This window comes from Prionailurus bengalensis, chromosome A2 (genome assembly GCF_016509475.1).
Source record: "Prionailurus bengalensis isolate Pbe53 chromosome A2, Fcat_Pben_1.1_paternal_pri, whole genome shotgun sequence".
In the NCBI taxonomy this organism is placed as follows: Eukaryota; Metazoa; Chordata; class Mammalia; order Carnivora; family Felidae; genus Prionailurus; species Prionailurus bengalensis.
This window is the reverse complement of record NC_057348.1, coordinates 15,153,154-15,180,939: the sequence shown is the minus strand read 5'-3', so window position 1 is coordinate 15,180,939 and position 27,786 is coordinate 15,153,154. Positions and strand designations below refer to the sequence as shown.

At 53.3% G+C, this 27,786-nt stretch overlaps 1 protein-coding gene across 1 annotated transcript in view; it reads left to right on the top strand.

Moving 5' to 3' along the window:
- The window catches only part of CDCP1 (CUB domain containing protein 1), a 57,419-nt gene extending 33,374 nt beyond the window's left edge, over positions 1-24,045 (top strand). The window contains exons 3-9 of the mRNA XM_043587209.1: positions 625-987; positions 2,588-2,956; positions 12,275-12,496; positions 13,974-14,354; positions 16,747-17,112; positions 19,290-19,377; positions 21,846-24,045. Coding sequence (XP_043443144.1) covers positions 625-987; positions 2,588-2,956; positions 12,275-12,496; positions 13,974-14,354; positions 16,747-17,112; positions 19,290-19,377; positions 21,846-22,260 — 2,204 coding nt within the window. The 3' untranslated portion in view covers positions 22,261-24,045. The remainder of the gene's footprint in view (positions 1-624; positions 988-2,587; positions 2,957-12,274; positions 12,497-13,973; positions 14,355-16,746; positions 17,113-19,289; positions 19,378-21,845) is intronic.
- The last annotated feature ends 3,741 nt before the right edge of the window (positions 24,046-27,786 follow it).

The following is a 27,786-nucleotide window of genomic DNA, read 5'->3' as shown; positions in this document are numbered from 1 at the left end:
GAGGGGGAAAGACAAGGGGACAGAGGATCCGAAGCGTGTTCTGTCCGTGCCGACAGCTGAGAGCCCAACATGGGGCTCAAACTCATGAACCGTGAGATCATGACCTGAGCCGAAGTCAGAAGCTTAACCGACTGAGCCACCCAGGCACCCCGAGATGGGGATTTTTTTAAGTCATTTGTCGAGAGAGTACCCTTGGAGGACACTCACAAAGCAGTGAGAAAAGCAGGGTAGAGCCAAGGGAAGAAGGAAGCAAAGGTGTGATTTTAGCTAGTGGAACCACAGGCTGATGCTGATGTCAGAGGGCATCCCCAGGCTGTCACATGAGACAGGGGAGGTCAGGCTTGCTCCCCCCAGCCGTGGGCAGCGATCGGCCGTGGGCTGCTACCCACCTTGGGGGGCAGGGGCAGGTGCAGGACAACTCTCAGGCTTTCTGGCCAAACGGGGCTCCCCCGACCTAGGCGACTCCCCAGACAAGAGTGAGCTGTTGGCCACCAACACTCACGCAGCCAGGAGATCACGCCTCTGCCTGGCGGTGCCCCCCGGCTTCTCCCACAGGGGTCGAGAGGCACAGTGCGTGGCCTGGTAGCATCTGTGACCAAGCTTGCTCTTGTGGCTGTGTTTCAGACTGCATGTCAGGCCCGTGTCCTTTCGGGGAGGTCCAGCTTCAGCCGTCAACATCGGTGCTGCCCGCCGTCAACAGAACTTTCATCTGGGACGTCAAGGCTCACAAGAGCATTGGTCTAGAGCTGCAGTTCTCGGTCCCTCGCCTGAGGCAGGTCGGGCCGGGGGCGAGCTGCCCAGACGGAGTCACTTACAACATCAGCGGCCGCATCGATGCCACCGTGGTGAGAATCGGAACCTTCTGCAGCAACGGCACTGTGTCCCGCATCAAAATGCAAGAAGGGGTGAAAATGGCCTTACACTTGCCGTGGTTCCACAGGAGAAACGTCTCTGGCTTCAGCATCGCAAACCGGTCTTCTATAAAACGTGAGCACACCTCCCCCCGCTCCGTCCCCACCGTTTGCTGAGGCTGAAACGTACCAAAACAAAAAATGCCCGTTGCTCTAGACGGTCAGGTGTTGGGCAGTATGGTATGAATATCTTGAAGGAAGATCTCACTCTTCTGTAAGTGGTGCGGCTCTCCTGGTGTGAAGTCACCCTTCTCTATTTAAAAAAAAATTTTTTTAACGTTTAGTCATTTTTAAAAAAAAATTTTTTTAACATTTTATTTATTTTTGAGACCGGAGAGACAGAGCATGAACAGGGGAGGGTCAGAGAGAGCGGGAGACACAGAAACGGAAGCAGGCTCCAGGTTCTGAGCCGTCAGCCCAGAGCCCGACGCGGGGCTCGAACTCACGGACCGCGAGATCATGACCTGAGCCGAAGTCAGATGCTTAACCGACTGAGCCACCCAGGCGCCCCACGTTTAGTCATTTTTGAAAGAGAGACAGTGTGTGAAAGAGAGACAGTGTGTGAGCAGGGGAGGGGCAGAGAGAGAACGAGAGAGAGACATAGACTCAGAGCAGTTTCCAGGCTCTGGGCGGTCAGCACAGAGCCCGCCTCGGGGCTCGAACTCACGAACCGTGAGATCATGATCCGAGCCAAGGTCGGATGCTTAACCGACTGAGCCACCCAGGCGCCCCGTCACCCTTCCCTCATAAACAAACCGTGATGCCACTCTCTTTTCTTGGTCCTTTGTTGCCTGTGAGGTTTGTTTGCACAACACGAAGTGGGATTGCCTCCACAGACCTCTCTTGATGACCCCGTCCCTCATTTCTTTGTCCTGTCTTCTAACCCCGTCACGTTTTCTGTAATTGTGTCGGTGGCTTGCCAGAGGGGGGTGCTAAACTGCTCGGGAATTTTGTGAGCTGAGGCTTAAACGGAGCTGCTGATGAAGATAAAATCACGCAAACTCACAGTTAAATTAGAAACAAAAGGGGCGCCTGGGTGGCTCAGTCGGTTGAGTGTCCGGCTTCGGCTCAGGTCATGATCTCACAGTCTGTGAGTTCGAGCCCCGCGTCGGGCTCTGGGCTGACAGCTCAGAGCCTGGAGCCTGCTTCTGATTCTGTGTCTCCCTCTCTCTCTGCCCCTCCCCTGCTCATGCTCTGCCTCTCTCTGTCTCAAAAATAAATAAAAACATTAAAAAAAAAATTAAAAAAAAAAAAAGAAACAAAGGTAAGACGCGCTCAGAACTCATCACTTCCTAATGATTTCACCACATTTGATGGTTCTCTGTGCTCCTGAGGGTATTTACGCTGACTGTGCCTCTACGGTGGCGACACCATACGGCGACAAGCTACTGCGCGTCTGCTCCCGACTCCACATTCGTGCTTGAAATCAGCCACGGTGCGAGGAAATGGACAGGCGCCCCGTGTTAGGGTGCTTTTCTCCCCCTGCCGGGTTGGTAAACACCTCCTCGCCCGCCACTGATGTATCCTTAGCCAGGATGAGACCAGACCCAGAGCTCGGGAGCGGAGAGCCGCCCTCCCCTCTTCCTGACCCCGTTGCCCACCGGCCACCGACAGCCAGGACAGGGGTCTCATCCATCGCCTCCCGTTCTTTCTCATTTGGGCCCCGCTCCCTATAGGGCTGTGCATCATCGAATCCGTGTTCGAAGGTGAAGGTTCCGCCACCCTGATGTCTGCCAACTACCCGGATGGCTTCCCTGAGGACGAGCTCATGACCTGGCAGTTCGTCGTTCCCCCGCACCTGCGGGCCAGCGTCTCCTTCCTTCACTTCAACGTCTCCAACTGCGAGAAGAAAGAGGAACGGGTTGAATACTATATCCCGGGCTCCACCACCAACCCCGAGGTGTTCAAGCTCGGGGACAAGCAGCCCGGGAACATGGCTGGGAACTTCAACCTGTCTCTCCAGGGCTGCGACCAAGACGCCCAAAACCCAGGGATCCTCCGGCTGCAGTTTCAAGTTTTGGTCCAACATCCACAGAATGAAAGCAGTAAGTGAGCCCCGCTTTCCTTTCCCTCCTCCTCCAGCTCTTTCTTTCCCTCCTGGATAGTCCGCTTGGCGTGAGGTTCCCTTTCTGTTTCTCACCTGTGGCTTCTGGAACACCTGAACTCTGGACCCTGTAAGAGTTTCAGGACGTGCGTTGCCAGGCAGTCAGACGGGCTCGCTGGTGACCACCCACTGCGAGAAGCAAATGCAAACTTGCATTCAGGCCAAGTTATTTGTTTGTTTTTTTTTAATTTTTTTTTCCAACTTTTATTTATTTTTGGGACAGAGAGAGACAGAGCATGAACGGGGGAGGGGCAGAGAGAGAGGGAGACACAGAATCGGAAACAGGCTCCAGGCTCTGAGCCATCAGCCCAGAGCCCGACGCGGGGCTCGAACTCACGGACCGCGAGATCGTGACCTGGCTGAAGTCGGACGCTTAACTGACTGCGCCACCCAGGCGCCCCTTAAGTGTATTTATTTTGAGAAAGAGAGAGAGAGAGAAGGTGGAAGGGCCAGAGAGAGATGGGGAGAGAGAGAGGCCCAACCAGGTTCTCCACTGTCAGCGCAGAGTCCGATGTGGGGCTCGAACTCAAGAACTGCGAGATCTCGACCGGAGCTGAAACCGAGTCAGACGCTTAACCGACTGAGCCACCCAGGTGGCCCCAGGCTAAGCTGTTGTTGTTGTTTTCACTTTTTTTAATGTTTATTTATTTTTGAGAGAGAGAGAGAGAGAGCACGAGTGGGGGAGGGGCAGAGAGAGGGGGAGACACAGAATCCGAAGCAGGCTCCAGGCTCCGAGCTGTCAGCACAGAGCCCGACGCGGGGCTCGAACCCACAAACCATGAGATCACGACTGGAGTCGAAGTTGGACACTTCACCCGCTGAGCCACCCAGGCGCCCCTAGGCTAAGTTGTTTTCAATGAAAGTTTTGGGAGGTTACTTTCTGTATCACACGTCTTGACCCTCGATGTGAATCAGGACTCATTGCACGGCCACCGTCAGCAATAACGAACCCAGTTTTATTGGCTGAGTGCCCCATCCATACTGTGGGCACACACTCCGTGCCAAGCCCTGACCTAAGCAACCACTTACACCGCCTCAGCTAATCCTTATTACAACCCCAGAGGGGAGGCGGGAATTACCCTCAATTACTGCTGGAAAACCAAGAGGCCCAGATTGCTTATAGAACTAGCCCAACGTCACGTAGCTTGTCTGGAGCAGAGCAAGCCCAGAAGCCAGAGCCTGTGCTCTGGATCATTCTGAACCCCGAGTGGGGGGTTTCCATCACTCTACACACAGTTACTGAGATGCCACGAACCTAGAAAAGGGGAGTCAGGGCCGGAAGTAGGGGGAGGCCAGGTGCCCAGGTAGCAACATTGAAGGAAGCACCTGCTCTGCGGCACTTAACTTGCCCTTCTGGAGGTGCTCACCCTCAGGGTCACGTAAGTACAAGGTCAGCCCCTGAGAGCGAGCGCCTCCTTCAACTTTGCTCCGCGGGGAGTGGCGCGGCTGTTGAAATAAAAGGTGCAAGACCAGGGTCGCCTGGGTGGCTCAGTCGGTTAAGCCTCTCACCTCAGCTCAGGGCATGATCTCACAGTTCATGGGTTCAAGCCCACATCAGGCTCTCAGCTGACCGTGTAGAGCCTGCCTGGGATTCTCGCTCTCCCTTATCTCTCTGCCCCTCCCCAACTTGTGCTTTTTCTCTCTCAAAATAAATAAATAAACTTAAAAAACAAAAAAGGTACTACATGAGTTCAGAGTGGAATTAAATGGGACCGTGGTGTTTATTTTAGTAGAGCTGATAAACGTCTGGAAAGTGACAGTGTGGGACCCGCCCGAGGGGCTGCCTCTGGGCATCTCTGGAAGATGCAACACCACCACATCCATTTTTGTTTTTAAGTTTTTGTATTTATCTTGAGAGAGAGAGAGAGAGAGCAAGCAGGGAAGGGACAGAGAGAAAGAGAAGGAGAGAGAGAATCCCAAGCAGGCTCCGTGCTGTCATCACAGAGCCGATGCAGGGGCTCGAACTCATGAACCGTGAGGTCATAACCTGAGCCGAAACCAAGAGTTGGACACTTAACTGACTGAACCACCCAGGTGCCCCAGCCCCACCGTGTCCTGACCCAAGATGACTTCTGATTTATAATAACCGTCTAGAAGGTGTAGCTGTGTGTGTGTGTGTGTGTGTGTGTGTCCACCGACGTATTTCCATGATCCCATTGTCACAATTTTATCATCAGAATGTTAAAAACCACCACCCAAGAACGGTGTGGGTTTGAGTTTAGGAGACAGAGAGATTTATCATCTCAGCTATGGTAAGTGCTATCGATTTCTTGTATTTCCTGGAACGTCAGCTGAGTTGATCTCTACAACGAATCAGACTGTTAAACAGGCTTTCTTCACCCGCATCAAGAAGGGTTTGGCTTTAGGGGCGCCTGGGTGGCGCAGTCGGTTAAGCGTCCGACTTCAGCCAGGTCACGATCTCGCGGTCCGTGGGTTCGAGCCCCGCGTCGGGCTCTGGGCTGACGGCTCGGAGCCTGGAGCCTGTTTCTGATTCTGTGTCTCCCTCTCTCTCTGCCCCTCCCCCGTTCATGCTCTGTCTCTCTCTGTCCCAAAAATAAATAAACGTTGGGAAAAAAAAAAAAAAAGAAGGGTTTGGCTTTAGTTTCGAGGTAAGTAAAGAGTCGCTAGCTGCGGTTTAAAGCTGTTTAGCGGTGTCCCGGCTTCACGTAAAGTGGGATCTGCCTGCGTGGATTTGAATCCCAGTTTCCCTATGTGCCGTGGGACTGTGGACAGAGCACCTCACCTTTGTGTGACTCAGTTCCTCAACTTAAAATAGAGAGGGTGGGCCCGCCCTCGTGGGGCTGTTTTAAGGATGAAAGGAGGTAACACAGTGCCTGGCAGGTGGTCAGCGCCCTTACGTGTTCTAGATCAAAGACCCAGCGCTTGACCTCAGAGACAGCCTGTAACCCAGAAGAGACAGGACTTGCAGGATGCAGGAGGTCACGTCCCAGGAGTTTCCGGGGGTGTGCGTGCCATGGGGCTCAAGGCGGGGAGTGCAGAGCAGGCTGGCAAGATTTCTGGGGGGAGACTCAAGGCAGAGCCTGGCGCTTCCCGTCTACGCAGGAGGCCCCCGGACGGTTGCTGCCTCTCGTTGCCTCCGGAAGGGAGTCTAGTGTGTGTGCTGTTTGTTTCTGCTCTTTCTTGGCCTTGGAAATGAGAAGGAAGAAGCTGTGGGGTTGCTTCAAGACACGGAGTCCCTCGGTAGGAGCCTCTGCCCTTCACTTGACCGCCCTTTGCCCCCGTAGAAGAAACAACTGCCCAGAGCAGAGCCCGCGCCCCAAGCACATACATGTGGGGGGGTTTGCATTCAGCACAATGTTGTATTTATCCGTCCGCACAGCTGTGTCCCGCTAACCTCCTCCCAATCAGGAATCTTGTCTCATTCCTCCGTCTTCCTACACCCACCACAGTTTCTGGCACATTCCAGGCCCTTTTGTTTTTGTTTTTGTTTTTGTTTTTTAAGTAGGCTTCATGCCCAGCATGGAGCCCAACGCGGGGCTTGATCCCACAACCCTGAGTTCAAGACCTAAGCTGAGATCAGGAGCTGGATGCTCAGGGGCGCCTGGGTGGCTCAGGGAGCTGAGCGTCCAACTTGGGCTCTGGTCATGATCTCACGGTGTGTGAGTTTGAACCCCGCTTCAAGCTCGCTGCTGTCAACACAAAGCCTGCTTCGGATCCTCTGTCTCCGTCTCTCTCTCTGCCCTTCTCTTGCTCAAGCACCCTCTCTCTCTCTCTCTCTCTTTTCTCTCAGAAATAAACATTTAAAAATTAAAAAAAAGAGGGGTGCCTGGGTGGCTCAGTCGGTTAAGCGTCCGACTTCGGCTCAGGTCATGATCTCATGGTTCAAGCCCCGCGTCGGGCTCTGTGCTGACAGTACGGAGCCTGCTTGGGATTCTCTCTCCCTCTCTCTCTGCCCCTCCCCCACTCTCTCAACGTACGTGCATAAACTTAAAAAAAAAAAAATCTCTACAGATGCCACAAAAATGATGAGGGGCCTTTATGAAACTTCAGTCAATAAGCTCATCCCTTCAGGGGTTTCCACGGTGTCCGTAAGTAGCAGGTAGTGAAACGTTGTCTGTTTTCTCAAGGGGGAGGTGTCTTTCCAAATCTCCAGCTCCGGTGTTCTTTACCGAGAGGAAGCACCTGCTGATTCTCTTGCGGTAGGAAACCTTCCATCAGGATGTAGCCTTGAGCAAATCGGAGGTCTCTTTCAGCTGTAAGTTGGCCAAGGTCACACCTACCCCTCCTCCTCCTGGTGAGGGTGGGGTGAGGCAAGAATTGCGAATGTAAATAGTGACATTTGCATTTCCCCCGTCTGTGAGAGGTGAGGGGTGCGCACCCGTCCATCTTGCTCTGACAGCTGAGGCCCCCTGGGAGCACGTGCCTGAGGCAGCACGTGAATTTACTGTGTCTGCCCTTCGAGCCATTGAAAAAAGATCGTTCAATGTTTACTTTTGAGAGCGAGAGACAGAGAGACGGAGCGCGAGCAGGGGAGGGGCAGAGAGCGAGGGAGACACAGAATCCGAAGCAGGCTCCGGGCTCCAAATTGTCGGCACAGAGCCCGATGCGGGGCTCGAACCCGTGAACCCCGAGATCGTGACCTGAGCCGAAGTCGGACGCTCGACTGACCGAGCCACCCAGGCACCCCAGCCCCTCAACTTTGAGAGCCAACCAGACTGAGTGTGGAAAGAAGGCACGTCAGAGGACTAATGAATGAAAGGCATACGCAGGACCAGAGAACCGGCTGCATGCAGCGTGTTAGCACGGAGGCCGGGGGTCTCCTGACGCTCCCCACGATGCAAGGTCTGCCTTGCCCCGGAATCAGGATTGTTCTCCCCGACAAACTCCGCTCTCTGTTTTGGCTTAACCGCTGGGTGTCTCTGTATACAGTGGGTGTCTCTTCCTCAAAGAAAAGAGGAGCTGTGCCACCGTGGCAACAGCAAGGGTCCGCGAGCACGAGGGACACTGGAAGCCTCACACGCTGCTGGCAGGAGGGGTAAGAGGGTGCGATCGTTTAGGAGAACAATCTGGCAGTTTCTCACAAACTTATACCTACCCATGACCCAGAAATTTCACTCCAGGGTAATTAGCCCAGAGAAACAAAACCGTAAGTCTGCTCAAAGATCTATGAAAGACTATGTAACAGGGGCGCCTGGGTGGCTCAGTCAGTTAACCGTCTGATTCTTGATTTCAGCTCAGGTCATGATCTCGCGGTTAGTGGGTTTGAGCCCCATACGGGGCTCGAACTCACAAACCGCGAGATCATGACCTGAGCTGAAGTCGGTCGCTCAACCCACTGAGCCACCCAGGCTCCCCTTAATCCTTTTTTTTTTTAAGTTTATTTATTTATTTTTAGATCGAGAGAGACATATAGATGGTGAGTGGGGGAGGGGCAAAAGGGAGACAGAAAATCGCAAGCAGGCTCCGTGCTGTCAGCACAGAGCCCGACGTGGGCCTCGAACCCACGAACCGTGAGATCATGACCTGAGCCGAAACCAAAAGGACTCTTAACCGACAGAGTCACCCAGGCCTCTCTGAAAATTACTTAACCTTTCTAAGCTTCAAAGTTGTAGTTTATAAAATGGAGATAATAGGGGCACCTGGGTGGCTCAGTCCCACTGAGCAGCCGACTTTAGCTCAGGTCATGATCTCCCGGTTCACAGGTTCAAGCCCTGAGTCGGGCTCTGTGCTGACAGCTCAGAGCCTGGAGCCTGCTTCAGATTCTGTGTCTCCCTCTCTCTCTGCTTCTTCCCCACTCACACTCTGTCACTCTCTTTCTCTCTCTCTCTCAAGAATACACATTAAAACATTTTTTAAATAAAAAATAAAATGGAGGTAATAAAAGCAGTATTACCTTAAACACATCTCAACTTTGAACTTCCCAAAGGGAAGGTCCTTTTTTTTTTTTTAATTTTTTTTTTTTTAGTGTTTACTTTTAAGAGAGAGAGAGCATGAGCAGGGGAGGGGCAGAGAGGGAGGGAGACACAGAATCCGAAACAGGCTCCAGGCTCTGAGCTGTCAGCACAGAGCCTGACGCGGGGCTCGATCCCACGAACCCCGAGGCCGTGACCTGAGCAGAAACCAAGAGTCCCGATGCTCAGCTGACTGAGCCACCCAGGCGTCCCCCCCATTGGCTACAGGCTTGGCCACGTGAGTTTGCTTCAACCAATGAGATGTGAGGGGAAATGCGGCTACCACTTCCAAGCAGAAGCTTCAGCACATGTCCTGTGGTTCACCTTTCAAACACCGTCATAAGACCGGGGTGTCGCAGAGGCCTCTCCTTCAGCCTGGATCTCAGAATTAAAAAGACATGCCCCAGAGGGGTGCCTGGGTGGCTCAGTTGGTTAAGCCTCTGACACTTGGTTTCAGCTCCAGTCATGATTTCACGGTTCATGAGGTGGATCTCCGCATAGAGCTCCGAGCCGGCAGCGCAGAGCCTGCTTGGGATTCTCTCTCACCCTCTCTCTCTACCCCTCCCCCACACGGGCTCTCTAAATAAATAAATAAATAAATAAGTAAACTTAAAAAATAATAAAAGACAGGCATCAGAACTGCAGCCAACTCACGACGGATGTATACATTGAATGCAGAATAAATCTTTGGTATTCTAACCCTTTGGATTTCGGGACCACTTGTTACTGCAACATAACGTAGCCCGAGCTGACTGACACACTCCCTCTCAAGGATATCATGAGGCTTAACCTAACACATCAGGGACTCTCTGCCATGTGCCAGATATGCGGGTCATGGAGATCCATGAAGTTCACTCTCTGACGGAAGAACAGGCAAGCAATTGGAAAATGAGGACTTCCCGTTAAAGAGAGATTTGCTTCCTTCTTCAGCCACCCTGTCATGGCATTTAAAACATTTCTAGGGGCGCCTGGGTGGCGCAGTCGGTTAAGCGTCCGACTTCAGCCAGGTCACGATCTCGCGGTCCGGGAGTTCGAGCCCTGCGTCGGGCTCTGGGCTGATGGCTCGGAGCCTGGAGCCTGTTTCCGATTCTGTGTCTCCCTCTCTCTCTGCCCCTCCCCCGTTCATGCTCTGTCTCTCTCTGTCCCCAAAATAAATAAACGTTGAAAAAAAAAATTTAAAACATTTCTAAAAGCATAAATCCCAAGGGAAATGACAAATGGAAAGGAAACAATATGCTCACATTTCCCAAAGTGGGGATGTAGACGGGTAACTGATTCAGCAGACCCGAAAGTGCAGAATCTAATCCCACAGTGGGGAAACTTCCAGAAGAAACTTTCAAAGGCCCAGAAGTTGGCAGCAAGTTACCTCCAGAACTAGGGCTAAAAGCTGGAGTAGCCACTCCAGCCCCAGACCAACAGAAGATAGGAATTTCTTCCCTGGTAAAGGGAAGGGTTTGAACCAGAGATCCTATTTGCATGAATAGGGAGGTCCTAAGCTGAACACGGGGAGCTTGAATAAAAGATTGATGTGCTGACTTTTTTTTAAGTTTATTTATTATTTATTCTGAGAGAGAGAAAGGGGGGCAGGGCGCAGAGAGAGAGAGACTCCCAAGCAGGCGGCTCAGCACCTGATGCGGGGCTCCGACTCACGGGCCGTGAGATCACGGAAGTTGGGCGCTTGACCGACTGAGCCACCCAGGCGCCCCTAAACATTTCTTTCTTCTTTTGTACTTTGTGTTTGCTCCACATCTATCAGGATATTCTCTTTGCTTTGAAGTACCAGTCTAATTTGATTCTTTTACTAATGGGAGACACTGTTCTCCTGGCCCAGCCAGGAGTGGTTCATCTTTTTCTCACTTGTTGGAAATAATAGCATTTATTAGAGACCACATTATAATATCAATGGGTATGAAATCTATGAATAATGATAATATCTATGAAGAAATATTATATCTATTAATCTTCTATCCCTGAACTAATGGCACACTGCTGCTAATTACTACACGTGAGAATATTTATACAGGAGGGGCGCCTGTGTGACTCAGTCAGTTAAGCATTTCCGCTCAGGTCATGATCTCACAGTTCGTGGGTTCGAGCCCCCCAACGGGCTTTGCACTGACAGTGCGGGGCTTGCCTGGGATTCTCTCTCTCCCTCTCTCTCTCTGCCCTTCTCCCTCCTCTCTCTCTCTCAAAATAAACAAACTTAAAAAAAAAAGAGAATATTTACGCAGGAAAATATTTAAATAAATGATGGCGAATATCACTTGTTCATTATCAAGCAGCCATTAAATGACCGAATATTTTCAACGTTTATTTATTTTGGGGACAGAGAGAGACAGAGCACGAACGGGCAAGGGGCAGAGAGAGAGGGAGACACAGATTCGGAAACAGGCTCCAGGCTCTGAGCCATCTGCCCAGAGCCCGACGCGGGGCTGGAACTCACGGACCGCGAGATCGTGACCTGGCTGAAGTCCGACGCTTAACCAACTGTGCCACCCAGGCGCCCCAATGACCGAATATTTTCAAAGATTCGTGAATATGAAAACTACCTGGAAACATAATCAAAGCCGTGTAAAGTAATAAAGGAAAAGCCGAGTATACAATTTTATGTATCCTGTACTTTTCCGTAGGTGAAAACGTTCACATGCGTGCGTGTGACCCAGGACCAGGATGAACTTGAAGGAGTAACAGCAGTTAAGCAGTGGTAGAAACTCAGTCCATTATTTTTATTTTTCAGTTTCTCCTGGAGTTCTTGTATGTTCTCTCTCTCTTTTTTTTTTAAAGTTTATTTTATTTATTTGGAGGGGCGCCTGGGTGGCGCAGTCGGTTAAGCGTCCGACTTCAGCCAGGTCACGATCTCGAGGTCCGTGAGTTTGAGCCCCGCGTCAGGCTCTGGGCTGACGGCTTGGAGCCTGGAGCCTGTTTCCGATTCTGTGTCTCCCTCTCTCTTTGCCCCTCCCCCGTTCATGCTCTGTCTCTCTCTGTCCCAAAAATAAATAAACGTTGAAAAAAAAAATTTAAAGTTTATTTTATTTATTTAGAGAGAGAGAGAGAGCACAAAACAGGGGGGTGGGGCAGAGAGAGAGGGAGAGAGAATCCCAAGCAGGCTCCACACTAGCAGCGTGGAGCCCGACACGGGGCTCAGACTCCTGAACCACGAGATCATGACCTGAGCCGAAGCCAGACGCTTGACCGGCTGAGCCACCCAGGCGCCCCTTTGTGTATTCTCTTCATAAAACGTGTTTCCAATGCTTCCCAGCCAGGAGAGGTTTGGTGCTAATTTTTGCCCTGTCCGCCGGGTGGCCGCTGACCCGTGCCTCAGACCTGTTTTCTCTTTGCGGTTTCAGATAAAATCTACGTGGTCGACTTGAGCAACGAGCAAGCCATGTCGCTCACCATCGAGCCGCGGCCCGTCAAGTTCAGCCGCAGGTTTGTCCCCGGCTGCTTCGTGTGTCTGGAATCTCGGACCTGTAGCACCAACCTCACCCTGATCTCCGGCTCCAAACACAAGATCTCCTTCCTTTGTGATGACCTGAGTCGCCTGTGGGTGAACGCCGAGAAGACCATAAGTACGTCCCCTTGGTTGGCGCTCCTCTGGGGCCGTGGGTGGCTCTCCCTGCCCCTCCCCATCTTCTCCATGGGGTCCACTGGGTAGGCTATAGACAGTCTGATCAGAAATGTCCCCTGCAGGGGCGCCTGGGTGGCCCAGTCGGTTGAGCGTCCGACTTCAGCTCAGGTCACGATCTCACGGTCCGTGAGTTCGAGCCCTGCGTGGGGCTCTGGGCTGATGGCTCAGAGCCTGGAGCCTGCTTCCGATTCTGTGTCTCCCTCTCTCTCTGCCCCTCCCCCGTTCATGCTCTCTCTCTCTGTCTCAAAAATAAATAAACTTAAGAAAAAAAAAATTAAAAAAAAAAAAAAAAAAAGAAATGCCCCCTGCAGTACAGAATAGGCAGGGGCGACCAGGAGAGGTAGAGGTGTGCCCCTCTCGGACCAGAGCCTCTGCTGCTTCGGTGTCCTTCAGAAGTACACTACGTCCCCACGTCCCTGCTTGTCTCCTCTGCCCAGCCTTCCAGAATCCCTCGTGAGATCCTCTCCTCTGTGTAGCCTTCCCCAGCCTCTCCCACCCCCATGTCCCCACCTCCACGCTCACGGTGCACTTAGCACCCCTTGCGTGAGACCGAGCGTCTGGAGGTCAAGAACTGTGGCTTATTCCGTTGTTTCGGTCCCTTGAGCCCCTGGTGGTGCTGCACACGTATCAGTCACCTAATAAATGTTTGACGGTTGGAGGGCAGCGAAACACATAGTCCCCTCCCCCCGCTGGGCCACCATGACCTTCGACGTGGATGCTCTCCGAGTTTCCGCAGATGCAGCAGCCGAGGCCACAGGACGCAAAGCAGCCTGCCCACTAGGAGGCGGCCGAGCTGGGACGCGGGCTAACGTCTCCCCAGTTCCAGCCCTGCTCTGACCACTGCACAAAACTACCTGCCCACGGTCTTGGACGCTGGGACGAAGGTCTGGGTGGAGGGAGAACCTATATGCCCTGCCCATACTTAGCATCTGAGACTCAGATCCACAAAAGAGACGCTGGCAAACAAGAACAGAACACTTCCGCCCCAAATACTCCCCAGAAGTGGGTCTGCCGGTTTAGGGAAGAGTAAGAATCTGGGGCGCCTGGGTGGCTCAGTCGCTTAAGCGTCCAACTTCAGCTCGGGTCATGATCGCGTGGTTCACGAGTTCGAGCCCCACGTCGGGCTCTGTGGCGACAGCTCAGAGCCTGGAGCCTGCTTCGGGTTCTGTGTCTCCCTCTCTCTCTGCCCCTCCCCTGCTCTCTCTCTCAAAAATAAACATTAAAAAGAATGTTAAAAAGAATGTGAGGGGGCGAGAGGGGCAGCTGGAACAGGAGCATCAAGGAGCCAGGAGTGGAGGACAGAGCGCGAGAGGAGAGACCAAAGGGACAAGCAAGAGAGCCTGGGCGGCCTTGAGGGCAGGGCAGGATGCACCTGCTGGTCTCCTCCCTGCCTGGTGCCACGAGCTCTTCTCTTCCAGGCTGCATGGACCACCGGTACTGCCCCAGGAGGCCCCACTCCCTCCAGGTGCCCAGGGACATCCTCCAGCTGCCCGTGCAACTGCACGACTTCTCCTGGAAACTGCTGGTGCCCAAGGACAGGCTCAGCCTGGCATTGGTGCCGGCCCAGAAGCTGCAGCAACACACGCCCGAGAAGGTCTGCAACACCAGCTACAGCTACCTGGTGGCCAGCACGGTCCCCGGCCAGGACCTCTACTTCGGCTCCTTCTGCCCCGGAGGCTCCATCCAGCACATCCAGGTGAAGCAGAACGTCTCCGTGACCCTCCGCACCTTCGCCCCCAGCTTCCAACAAGAGGCCTCCAGGCAGGGCTTGACCGTGTCTTTTATCCCCTACTTCAAAGGTGAGGACGTCTCCCTCTGTGTCCCCATCTCCCTGCCCCTTGCTTGTCTGGGCATCCCTCTTCCGTTGGGTGGGCGATCGCCTTCATTAAGTTGTCAACTCGAAGGGAAGGGGCAGCTGAGTGGCCAGGTCCTGGCGCAAGAAATGTGACAGACTGGGGAGCCCTCCTCCTGACTCTACCGTTAGCCTCGCGTGGAGAATTCCGGGAGGTAGAAATAAGTCTCTGACAGTGGGAGGTGACGGGTGGCGGGCAGAAGAACAGATCATCAGGTTCAAGTCTGAAAGTTTATTAATTTTGAGAGAGAGAGGGAGAGAGTGCAGGCAGGGGAGGGGCAGAGAGAAAGGGAGAGAATCCCAAGCAGGCTCTGCACTTGGAAGGCTCAATCTCCTGAACCTTGAGATCACGACCTGAGCCAAGATCAAGAGGTAGATGGACACTTAACCAACTGAACCACTCGGGTGCCCCAACCAAGACTTTTATCTGAAGTTCACTTCATACTTTGTTCCCAGAGGCCTGAGTGGGGAGGGAGAACAATCTTTGGCCATAAGATTAAGGTCAGCCTTAGGGCACCTGAGTGGCTTAAGTGGCTTATCCAGAGTTGGCTAAGCATCCGACTTTGGCTCAGGTCCTGGTCTGCAAGTTCGAGCCCCACATTGGGCTCTGTGCTGACAGCTCAGAGCCCGGAGCCTGTTTCAGACTCTGTGTCTCCCTCTCTCTCTGCCCCTCCCCCACTTTTGTGCGCGCTCTCTCTCTCTCTTTCTCCATCTCTCTCTGTCTCAAAAAACAAATAAACCTTTTTAAAAATTAAAAAAAAAAAAAAAAGATTAAGGTCAGCCCAGGCTGCCAGATCTCTCCAAGGCTACCCGAGAAACCCCTTCTGGGGGCTCTTTGAAAACAAGACATGCTCCGTGCAGTGTGAATGCTGGGGTTTTATCTCACTTGAAGGCCAAGAATGAATCCAGTTATGTGCCGGAGGCTCTTCAGCTTTGCAATTCTCCCATTCTTCCCAGAACCCCAAGTGGGTTTTTCTTTTAATGTGTATTTATTTATTTTTGAGAGAGACAGAGAGGGCACAGGCGAGGGAGGGGGAGAGAGCGAGGGAGACACAGAATCCCAAGCAGGCTCCGGGCTCTGAGCTGTCAGCACAGAGCCCGACGCGGGGCTCGAACCGTGATATCGCGACCTGAGCCAAAGTTGGACGCTTAACCACCCAGGCGCCCCAGAACCTGAAGCGTTTTCGTCTCTGAAACAGAAATCGCTGTTTACCAGTCCCGCTGGGAGCAGCGCATCGGGTGGACGTTAGTTAGCTGGAGGGCGTTTCTGAAAGGAAGCTTCCAGAGACAACCAGCGGTTTGGCAAAGGAGCCTCTTTTTTTGTTTGTTTGTTTGGTTGGTTGGTTGGTTGGTTGGTTTTGTTCCAGATCTGAGCACCTGACCTGAGACTCTAACCTTGTGCTGACCAGTACTCGCTGACCACGTGTGGCAATTTATATTTAAATTAATAACAAAATTAAAAATGTAGGTCCTGTCACATGAAGCACTTTTCAGGCCGTCCACAACGCACGTGGCTGTGGCTCTGCCCCCGGATGGTGTAGAGAGAGGCACCCAGGAAATATTGTAGGCTCGATTCCAGTCGACTCCGATAAAGCAAGTGAAATGAGTTTGGTTTCCCAGTGCATGTAAAAGTTATATTTACACCATACTGTGGTCTAAGATAAATAAAAATAAGATTTTTGTAAGCAAAAAAAAAAAAAAAAAAAAAGTTATTGCTTAAAAAATGCTAACCATTGGGGGCGCCTGGGTGGCTTACTCGGTTAAGCGTCCGACTTCGGCTCAGGTCACGATCTCACAGTTCGTGAGTTCGAGCTCCGTGTCGGGCTCCGTGCTGACAGCTCAGAGCCCGGAGCCTGCTTCCGATTCTGTGTCTCCCTCTCTCTCTGCCCCTCCCCAGCTCGCACTCTGTCTCTATCTCTTTCAAACGTAAATAAACATTGAAAAAAACATTGAAAAAAATGCTAACCATCGTCTGAGCTTCCCGCAAGTTGTAATCGCTGATCACAAGATCGCCGTAACAAACGCAGTAATGAAAAAGTTTGAAACGTCGCGGGAATCACCAAAATGTGACACAGAGACACAGAGTGAGCACGTGCTGTTGGAAAAATGGCGCCACAGATTTGCCGGACGCAGGGTTGCCACGTGTTTCAATCTGTAAAAAACGCAGGATCCGCAAAGTATAGCAAAGTGAGGTGAGCCTGTGAGAAACTTTAACGTCACCGCAGAAAGCTCTGTTGGACGACGCTAGTCCAGGCACTTGAACGTCCTCTCCTCCCTCGTTTTCCCCTCTATTTGGGTTCAGTGACACATCTGTGTGGATTCTCTCCCCTTTCCTGCAGAGGAAGGCGTTTTCACGGTGACCCCAGACACAAAAAGCAAGGTCTACCTGAGGAGCCCTAACTGGGACCGGGGCCTGCCGTCGCTCACCTCAGTGTCCTGGAACATCAGTGTGCCCAGCGGCCAGGTGGCCTGCCTGACCTTCCTCAAGGAGCGGACCGGCGTGGTCTGCCAGACGGGGCGTGCATTCATGATCATCCAGGAGCAGCGGACCAAGGCCGAGGAGATCTTCAGCCTGGAGGACGAGGTCCTCCCCAAGCCAAGCTTCCACCACCACAGCTTCTGGGTCAACATCTCCAACTGCAGCCCTGTGAGTGGCAAGCAGCTGGACCTGTTCTTCTGGGTGTTGCTTACCCCAAGGACTATGGGTAAGGGCCTGCAAGGTCTTGTGCGGGTGGCGGTGGACGGCAAATGGGCAGCCGAAGCCTGGGGGGCAAGCCTGGGAGGGGGTCAGAAGACATAGATTTGAGAGCTGGCTGTCCATGTCTCCGTCAGCTTTTGCATCAGCAGTGCTGCGTAACAAACGGCCCCGGCACTCAGCGGCTTAAAAACAGCCGTTTGTTATTGCTCACACGTTGGCTGGGCGGTTCTGGTCTGAGCTGGGCTTATCCGGGTTCACTCACTCACGCACCCGTGGGCAGCTGCACGGAGCTAGAGGACTTTGCCGAGCTTGGCCGCACCCTCTCACAAGTCTGGGGCCCAGCCGCAATTAGCTGGGACACTTGGGTTCCTTGGCTCTCCTCCCCACTGTCCCTTTCACTCCAGCCTGGGCCTTGTTCTCACGGCAGAAGCAGAGAGATCCAAGAGAGTCTGGGGGAAGCCTACAAGGTCTCTTGATGTAGGAACTCATCCCTCCTGGGATTCTTTTGCCCTGCCCAAAGTCAAGGGGTGGACCAAACGACTCCACTTCTCGGTGGGAGGAGCCGCAAGGGTCACATAGTAAAAGACATCTTTCAGGGAGTGGGGAGAACTAGTATGTTTTTATTGTCCATCTGTCACGGTCATTTACCATTAGCCTCTCTCTGACAACTGGGGAAGTTTCTTCACTCCCCTAACCTTCCTGGTCTGTAGAGGGTGGATGATAATAACTACCTCAGAGAAATATCAGTGGGAATTTCACGCTGGGGCTTCACATGCGGGGACCTGGAAAGTGCGACACAGATGTTTGGTGTTGGCATTTTTGTCCAAGTCCGGGGAAGCCCCGGAAAATGCCCCTGGGGGGCAGGTCTCGTGCTCAGAGTTGCAGAATCCGCTGAAGGGTTCCCAGCGAGGAAACGCGTGTGCGGCACGGCCACCGTGATGGGGCCACGTTTGCCTTTATTCCAAGACAGTCACCGAGCACCACAGAGTGTTGGAACCAGAAGGGACCGTGGAGGTGGTTTCTCCCGGCCCCTTCCTTCCCTCTCTGGAGGTCAGAGAGACTGCGTGTCTGCCCAAGCCACACGGCTGATCAGCAGCAGGAGAAGTGGGGGGAACCAAAAACCACAAGTGAGAAGCTCTGTCATACTTCTCAGCTCAGCTCCCGGGTTTGCTGACTCTCTCACATTCATTTTCTGTCATTAACTTCTATTTCTTTCTTTTTTTTTTTTAAGTTTATTTATTTAAGCCATCTCTACACCCAATGGGGGGCTCAAACTCATGACCCCAAGACCCAGAGCTGCACGCTCCTCTGACCGAGCCCGCCAGACGCCCCATTTATTCCTGTTTCTCTCTTAACCTCACCTTTCGTTTTCTTGGTAAACAAGCAAGAAATGCTAAATCCCTGCTCAGCGTGGGTCTCCCTGTCTGATTTATTTCCTTTCTTCTTATACAGCTGTAGGAAAAGAATAGCGTAGATGAAACAACCCTGTCCTGAACACCTTCACTGCTGACTTTTGACTCCCTGCTTTCCCTCCACCCCTCTGCTCTCCTCTCTCACATAGGCTGTGGCAACCCGGTAGATACACCCAGGGGTAGGCCCAGCGTAGCCTTTGGAGTGGATCTGGTAGGGCCCCCAGTTTGTTTTAGTTACCTATCGCCGTGTAACAAACAGCCCCGAGATTTAGTAGCTGAGACAATGCACCAGTTTGCTTGCCCGCAATCCTGTGGGTCAGGAATTTGGACAGGACACGGCAGCGTGGCTCTTCTCTGCTCTTGGCTGGGATGGTTCACCTGGGGACAGATGCCTGGAGCCTTAGTAGTCACCTTCGGCCAGGTTCCCTGGTGTATGTTCCTCACGGAGTCTCCACATGGCTGGCTTGGGCTTCCTCACAACATGGTGGCCTCAGCGTCATCAGACTTCTTCTGTGGCGTCTGACCGGCTTGCCCTCAGACAGGAAGTGCAAGATGTTGTCAGGCCTCTAGAAGACCCCCGGAACCGGCGAGTCAAGAAGAGTCGAGAAGGGGGGGATATAGGGTCCTCTCACTGTGAGGAGCAGTGTGTGTGTATGGGGGGCAGGGGGAAGGAAGGGATGGCGGCCATCTCTGGAGACTGTCTCCTCCGGTTGATCCTCGGCCCGACGCCCCCGCGTCTCCTCATCCCTCTCCCTCGTGTCTCTGCTCACAGACCTGACCGTCATCATCACGGCGATCGTGGGAGGTGGCGCCTTGCTGCTGTTTGCCCTCGGACTCATCATTTGCTTCGTGAGAAAGAAGTAGGTGGAATTTCTCAAAACTGTCTTCAGCTGCCCTGACGCTTCCTTAGATCCCACAGACCAGAGCTGTCGTGAATTACGGATTTCTTTCCTTACTCCCGGTTTCTCTCCTGAGGATCGGTGTTAGATAATATTGTTTGGAGGGGCCCGGGGCGGAAAAAAAACAGAAAACACGGCTGGTGACACTTCGGCCTGCAGTTTTTTACACAGCTGCCTCAGCACAAGTCAGCTGTGAATCATGTACTGTCTGCTCATCACACGGTGGCCATCACCGGGGTGACCTTAGCAGGAAAACCATCACGTCGGCCCCGCCAGACCGGGCCTCTGAGCCTGTGTCTTCTGTCCCCTTGAGAGCAAACGTACGCTGCCCGCCCCCCCCCCCCCGGCGTGTTCTCCTCCGGTTTCTTAAACTATTTTATGTCTGTTTATTGGACTCCAGACAGGCACCAAAAAGCTAGCCCTGTGGGCGAGAGGAAGGAAGACCCAGTTATCTGACTCAGTCTCCCCTCCCTCCCCCTCAGGGTGACGGCTGCTGTTTCACGAAAGGGAAGCGTTGACCTTTTTAGACCTAATATACGCTGCTACCAGATTTGATCAGTTCTGCTCGTATTTCTGACGAAAGCCGTGAGGAAGGGGGGGAAATTGTTTTCCTTAGCACGACTCAACCTTCCAACAAGCCAAAACGAAATTTTTTTTTTATGAACTGGGGCCATGAGCACACAACCGAAATTCCTGACCAACAGCGAGACTGTCCAGAAATGTCTCTGCTGATGAGGAGGGGGCTGCCCACGGCTGATCCGGGGAAACACCTCTTCTCCATGAGATGGGATTGTATATATATCGCACGGGGAGAAAGGACTTCTTTTCGTGAATCATCGATTTATGGTTTCTCTAGGAAGCTTCCTTGTCTGGGGTGCAGTCTCTTCCACCCAGACCAGAAAGCTCCGTGTTAACACTGGGCCCCTGCCCATCAGGAGGGAACCGGGCGACGAGAGGGTCCAGCTTCTGGCCTGAGAATCGCCAGCCCCGGCCTTGCGGTGGGGGAGGCCACCAGCTGTAGGAGGGCAGGGAGGTTCTGCAGTGAGAATGACGGCCTCCTGGACATTGGGGACCGTGCACGGTGCTGGGGATGCAACAGTGAGCAGGACAGAGTCTCTCCCACCGCCCGGTGTGGGGGCAGAGGGACGAAATGAAGGACCAGCTCCAGAACTCCCTAAAAAGAGCGTTCGTGGAGAGCATCGAGGCTCTGCGAAGCACGAATGAGGGGCGTCCGTCTCGGGGCTTCAGGCTGGAGCCTTCGGAACCCATCAGTCCAGCCAGACACGCGGTGTTACAAGCTAAATGTACTAGATTATTTTTTTCTCTCAGAAAAGGACAGAGAGCCTGTCCACAGTTAGTGAGCCGCCAGCCTGTGCTTTATACGGTCCATTATGTTAATTGGGCTAATGTCCTCCATTTGAATCACTGGTCAGCTAAAAAGCCAGCGTCCCCTGCTTTTGGCTCGTGGCGATGGAGGGCGAAGCTTTGTTTTCCGTGGCGGCGAGTGCTAATGCCCGTCCACGCCCAAGGACCAAAGAACATTACAAACCAAAGGTTAATGGTGTTACCGAGGAACTCTGGCGTCCCGGCCTAAATGCTGTTTTCTTTTGAGCTCTTTCTCCTTATGCAGCTTCCTGCTGAAGGGGCCAGCCTCCAGCTGTATTAACCCTCTGCTAATACTGACTTCCATTGTCCCTGGCTCCAGCTAAAAACTAGGATACAGCCTTCCATCCTGAGTCTCCTATGTCCTATCCTTGAGAATGCAGACGGTCAGAGTTCTACCCATGCAAAGGAGGGGTGAAGCCTTAAGCTACGGGAAGGACTGAGTCGTAGAGGGTTGGCCTGGGCATGACCGCACCTGATGTGGTCGGGGTGGGGCACGGCCCTTTCTCGTAGGACAGAGGGGAGCTGGTTGTCAGATGTTTCCACCCCGGGCTACTGCGCATTCACCGAAGCACATCCAAGCGCAGACAGTGTTAAAACGGGCACTGTCTCCACCACCCTGTTTCCACTGTGAAGACTGGAGACAAAAGCTGGTCCCCTTTTTTGTTTTTTTAGTGTTTATGTATTTTGAGAGAGAGAGCATGTGAGCAGGGGGAGGGGCAGAGAGAGGTGAAGACAGAATCCCAAGTGGGCTCCACACTGTTAGCACAGAGCCCGATGCGGGGCTCGATCTCACAGACCGTGAGATCATGACCTGAGCCGATATCAAGCGTCAGATGCTTAACCGACTGAGCCACCCAGGCGCCCCAGAAGCTGATCCCCTCTAAATTCTAAGGACAGGAGTTTCCACTTCAAGGACCGAGGGATTTGGGAGACTTGGGGGAGACGTGTGGGAACCCCAAAGTGCCCGAGTTCCGGTAGGGGCTCTACAAATGGAACACAGCTAAGGTCGTTTCCTTCCTGTCCTGTTCCCTTTCTGCCGGTAGGAAAAAGAAGACAAGCAAAGGCCCATCTGTAGGCATCTACAACGGCAACATCAACACCCAGATGCCGATGCAGCCAAAAAAGTTTCAGAAGGGACGAAAGGACAGTGACTCCCACGTGTATGCAGTCATCGATGACACCATGGTATACGGCCATCTGTTGCAAGATTCCAACGGCTCCTTCCTGCAGCCAGAGGTGGATACCTACCGGCCGTTCCAGGGACCCACGGGGGACTGCCCTCCCTCCCCACCCCTCACAGGCTCCAGGGCCCCGACTGCAAAGCTGACCGTAGACGAGCCATCCCCCAGCTTCCCTGCTGAGTCTGAGAGTGAACCATATACCTTCTCCCACCCCAACAACGGGAACACAGACGTTCCCTTGCTGGACACCCATGAGCCCACGGAGCCTGGGGAGTAACCTGGACCCATCCCAAAGACTTTTGCTGAAAGCGGGGCACTGAGACACCCTTTAGGGGCCTCCAGCAGAAGCCCTAAAGAGGAGTTTTATGGAAGGAACAGCAGGAGGTTTTACTGGACGCCACCAACCCCTGATTTCCAAGCGGGCTCGTTCCGACAATGGGACGTTGGAAGTGATGAACGCCTACCTGGATACAGACGTCCCAGTCCGTATCCTTCTGAAGCCAGGTTGGGTTGTAAACCAGCCGGAAGGAGAGGGGAGGGCTGTGAGTCACCCCGTACGAGGTTGTAATGAGTTCTGGATCTGGATTTGGAACTCTTCAGGGCGACAATATTGATCCCGAGGAGCCCATCCAAGGTCCCTGCTCCCCCTGGAGCCCCCTGGATGAAAAGGACGATGTGCCTTATTATTATTATTTATTTGGGGGTCCTGTGTATTTAAGAAGTCGAAGGTAGGACCACGCAGCTCTTTTCACCTGAGGCAGTGACAGCTCACGCTCACTGGTGGGATGGCTGGGTTTTGACCTCTCCCGACCACTAGATAAACACGTGCCTGTTCCCTGGAAGATGGGAATGATTTGCGATCTGTCCAGCCAGAAAAGAGTGCATGTTTGAGGGCATTGACACTTAACCTGCTTTGACAAGAGGCTTCATGGTTCTCTTGCTCTGCTCGTGGTCATCCTCACTGTCCTTCCTTCAGTCCCAGAAGGAAAGAGAAATTGCCTTGAGTTGCCGTGGGTGGCTGTCCCAGCTCCAGGCGTACTTCGGTATTTAAACAGAAACGGAGAGAGGATCTGCATCCCCTAAAAGTGTTTAATGACACAGGGGAGACTGGCCACTGGGTTCCTTTCCTGTCGCTACCGTAACCAATTATCTCAAACCCGGTGGCTTAAAACAACGCAAATTTCTTAGCTTCCGGTTCTGGAGATGAGAAGGGCATAGATGGGTTTCATGGGGCCAGCTAGCATCAGGGTGGTAGCCCCTTCTGGAGGCTCTAGGGGAGAGTCGGTTGCCTTGCCTTTTCAAGCTTCTAGAGGCTGCTCACACTCCTTGCCTCCGATGGATGGGGCTGGGCACACCGTGGCACCCGCACTGTCACTGGCAGGGTGACCCTGATGCCCCTCTTTCCTTCTTTCGTTTAGAAAGCCCACCCACCCAGATAATCCGGGATCATCTCCCCGTGTCGAGCTCTTTAATCACACTGAAAAGTCCCCTTTTGCCGTGTGAGGTACCATATCCACAGGTTCCTGGGAATTAGGCACATCTCTGGGGAGTCATTGTTCTGCCCATCACACCCCCCTGCCAGTGCAGGACAGACTATGAAATGACCCAGCCCGCCAGTGTGCTTGGTTTGGCCTAAGAATCTTTTTTATTTTTTATTTTATTTTTTTTTTTTGAGAATTAGCCACTAACATTTAAAATTCTAAAATGTTTGCGTAAAAATCCGGCTCGGGACGTGCGGCTGGCCTGGGGGGCTCACGCTGTCACCCAGCAGCCGCTGGCTGGAGCTGGTAAAGCAGGTCCAGTTTTAGGTGGGACACCTGGTGTCTCCGTTCAACCCAGCCTCCCCCCCCCCCACCCCCGCCCCCACATTTCTTCTCGCACTGATGCTGAGTCTGTGGCTAAAGATCAGTGCGCGTCCCCCCACCCCGCTGCAGGGTTGCTCTGTGTATAATGAAATGGAAAGTTTGGGCCCTAGATCTCTCATCAAATGAGAAGACAGGCCTCGAGGCTGGTGTGTGTTTCAGGAAAGGTTTTTCCCACACACAGCCCCGCGTCCCTCGTTCATACTAATGACCAGCCGAGCTCCTGTGGGCATTTGCCTCTGCGGCCCCTGCTGTCCTCTGGGAGGAGAGGGATGGTGTTCCGGCTTGGCAACACCATCCAGAGGTCAGTGTTTCTGTGGCCAAACCTCCTTTAAAGGTAAACCGGCTTCATTGTGTTCGGTGAATTCACCTGGGAAACACCCGGCCTAGACTTTGCTACTTTGCCTCCATGAGGACTTGTGCAGTCTCCGGACTGGTGTATCTTCCGAGGCCTCTTGGACTCTTTCCAGAAGGAAGAGTCGGTTGTTTTAGTGATGACCTTGGTGGTGCCCCCGGCACCTTTCCCTTCTGAAAGGCGGCCCCCTGCCCAGTTACCCTCGGCCTCTTGGCCTGAGATGCGGGCGACCTCCCCCATGAGGGGCCAGCGGAGGGCTGGGGCTTCCTGCCCACAACTGAAATTGGATCGTTGTTTCCAGTCCCTGTAGGAGCCCCAGCCTCCACCTGCCGCCCTCCCCGACCTCCTGGGCTCTGCGGAAGCCCCCTCAACCCATGCCCTGCATCTTGTAGCCACGAAGGGTGGCTGGCTGCGCTTGGGCCCCGTGTGGCCATTTTTTAACCAAGAGCTCAAAGCCCCAGACCCAGCTGCCTTCTTCCTGAGACCGCAGGTGAATTGAACCGTTTTCTGAAGCTTTGCCTCCCTGCAGGTGCCGGCCCAACATACCCCTGGCCCTTTTCTTGAAAGCCCAGACCCCCACTTACGTAAAGTACCTCGGGGTCGCTGGAAACCAGTCGGACACGTTTGCTGATGCCTTCTGTGCTGGCACGGTGCCCTCCCTGCTGGGACCGCCTGCACCGGGGCCGCCCCCACACCCGTCTGCTGGGCTGGTGAAGAAACCTGGCTCGTCCAGGCCTGGGCTGTAGCGCTGGGGTCATTTTGCCCAGGAGGAGAAAGGCCCAGGAAGAGTCAAGGGGGAAAAGCATATGTCCGGGGGGATGTAACCTTGGTCACGGTTAGAGAACCGGTGCGTGTGGATCTGTAATCCTTCGCTGGAAATAATTTATTTTGTTGTAGATACTTTTTAGGTGCCATTTTCTCCATTTCCTACACTTTTTGTTTTTGTTTTTGTTTTTTTTAATAAACAAATGTACAGGAAAGAAAAACGGACGTTGAGTTGTTTACATGCTTTGGTCCTTTGCCCCCCCGGGTCGGCTGAGGGCCAGATTCCCCAGTTCACTGTGACGGGCTCAGCACAAGGTCAGGAGATGCCGTGTCTTCTGGGTGCTTATGGCACGGGATGCCAGGCTTTGGGCTGACAGTGGGTACCTCGGACGCCAGAGCGCGCTCTGCTCTGTCTTTGTTGAGACAACACGCGCCTCCCTGTGTGACCGCTCGTGATTTGCTCCTGCCACTGTTCCTGGACCACTCTCTACCAAAAGCTGTGCCACCTACCTCCCCTCCTGGCGAAAAGCCTACCAGCACTTCAGAATCCACCATAGCCCACTTCCTCCAAGAAGCCCTCCAGTCCCCCCCCCCCAGGCTCTCCCTCTGAATGGCAATAGTCTGCACGGAGGGACACTAGTTTTATTACTTAGAAGTTTGTACTTGCGGGGGCCCCTGGGTGGCCCAGTCGGTTAAGAGTCCGACGCGTGATCTCAGCTCAGGTCGTGATCTCATGGCTCGTGGGTTCAAGCCCCGCATCAGGCCCTGCACTAACAGTGCAGAGCCTGCTTGGGATTCTGTCTCTCTCTCTCTCTCTCTCTCTGCTCCTCCCTGCTGTCTCTAGAAATAAATTAAAAAAAAAAAAATCAAATGTACACTTCAAAAAAGGAAGTTTGGGGGCGCCTGGGTGGCGCAGTCGGTTAAGCGTCCGACTTTAGCCGGGTCACGATCTTGCAGTCCGTGAGTTCGAGCCCTGCGTCGGGCTCTGGGCTGATGGCTCGGAGCCTGGAGCCTGCTTCCGATTCTGTGTCTCCCTCTCTCTCTGCCCCTCCCCCGTTCATGCTCTGTCTCTCTGTGTCCCAAAAATAAATAAACGTTGAAAAAAAATTTAAAAAAAAATAAATAAATAAATAAAAATTTTAAAAAAGGAAGTTTGGGGGCACCTGGGTGGCTCAGTCGGTTGAGCCTCCGACTGCGGCTCAGGTCATGATCTTGCGCTTCGTGAGTTCGAGCCCCGCGTCGGGTTCTGGGCTGACAGCTCGGAACCCGGAGCCGGCTTCGGATTCTGTGTCTCCCTCTCTCTCTGCCCCTCTTCTGCTCACGCTCACGTGCTCTCTCTCTCTCTCTCTCTCAAAAATAAATAAAAACATTTTAAAAAATGGAAGAAAAAAAGGTTATACTTACTTGTGTTTTTCCTAGTATGATTGTATTTTTCTTGGAGGGAGGGGTCTGTATTTTGTACTTGGTTCGGCTTCCTCATACTGCCCAACACAGCAGGTGCCCAGAAACAACATCTGGGACGTTAACTGTCACAACAGAGACATATTGTGCTTCCGCAGTGACATCAGGCAGGTATCCTACTTGAGGCTACCAGATGGAGGGCGGGAATTAGATGCCAGGCAAAGACCATGCTAGAAGCTTTCAAGCCTTCCCTCGCGGCAGCCGCTGCCGACTCCCAACAACAGTGCTTCATCCCGTTTACTGGTGAGGAAAGGAGGCCCAGAAAGATGGAGTCACTTGCCCAGGGACACAAGCCCAGAAGAGGCGGAGCAACAAATGTATAGCAGCCTTTCCACCTTGTTCCCCTGCTCAGTTCAGCCCAGGAGGGCCCAGTTCTGGGATCCAGGATCAGGAGAGGGGCTGCCAGAGGTGGCCCAGGACTCCCATGGGATCCTTTTCTCCCCCATCTTTTTCCCCTTCCTACAGGAGGCCGTGAACTTCGGGGGAAGGAAGCCTCAGGGACGCCGTAGCCAGCACAGGCCCTCTCTGGACTTTGTGCTAGCGGCCCCTCCCCCCCTTGTCGGGGATGCCTGGGAATCTGGTGTCAGCCACAGAGCCAAGGGCCTGCAGCCCTCCAGGCCCTGCCAAGTCCAGCTCCCCACACTCACCCCTGCCGGCGGCCACATCTCTGAAGGATTCCTGCTCCTGAGGGGAAGGGGGGAGTCACGCTTCACACCTGTGTGGCCTCCCGGGTTGCTGCCAGAAAGTGCCACCTCCAGGCACTGATGTGACCTCAGCCCAGGCTCTCCTCCGGAGGTAAGCAAACAGTTCCCTACCCCAGGGCTCACTGTCCTCTGTTTGGGGGTTGATGGGGCTGCTTTTTGGCTTTAAAGGTGCTTATTGGGGTATTGGGGGGGGGGGGGGGGCGCCGAGGTGGCTTAGTCAGGTAAACTCCCGACTCTTGGTTTCCCCTCAGGTCACGATCTCACAGTTCATGGGTTCAAGGCCCGTATCAGGCTCTGTGCTGCCGGCATGGAGTTAGGATTCTCTCTCTCTCTCTCTCTCTCTTTCTGTCCCTCCCCTGCTCGTTCTCTCTCTCTCTCTCAAAATAAATAAACTTAAAAAAAAAAAAAAAGATTAAAAACTGGAGCACCTGGGTGCCTCAGTTAAGCATCCAACTTCGGCTCCCGTCATGATCTCACGTTCATGAGTTCAAGCCCCGCGTCAGGCTCTATGCTGGAAGCTCGGAGCCTGGAGCCTGCTCTCTCTCTCTGCCCCCTCCCCTACTCATACTTGCTCACTCTCTCTGTCTCAAAAACATATAAACATTTTAAAAGTAAAAAAAAAAAAATTAAAAACTAAAGAAAGGTGCTTATGAGGA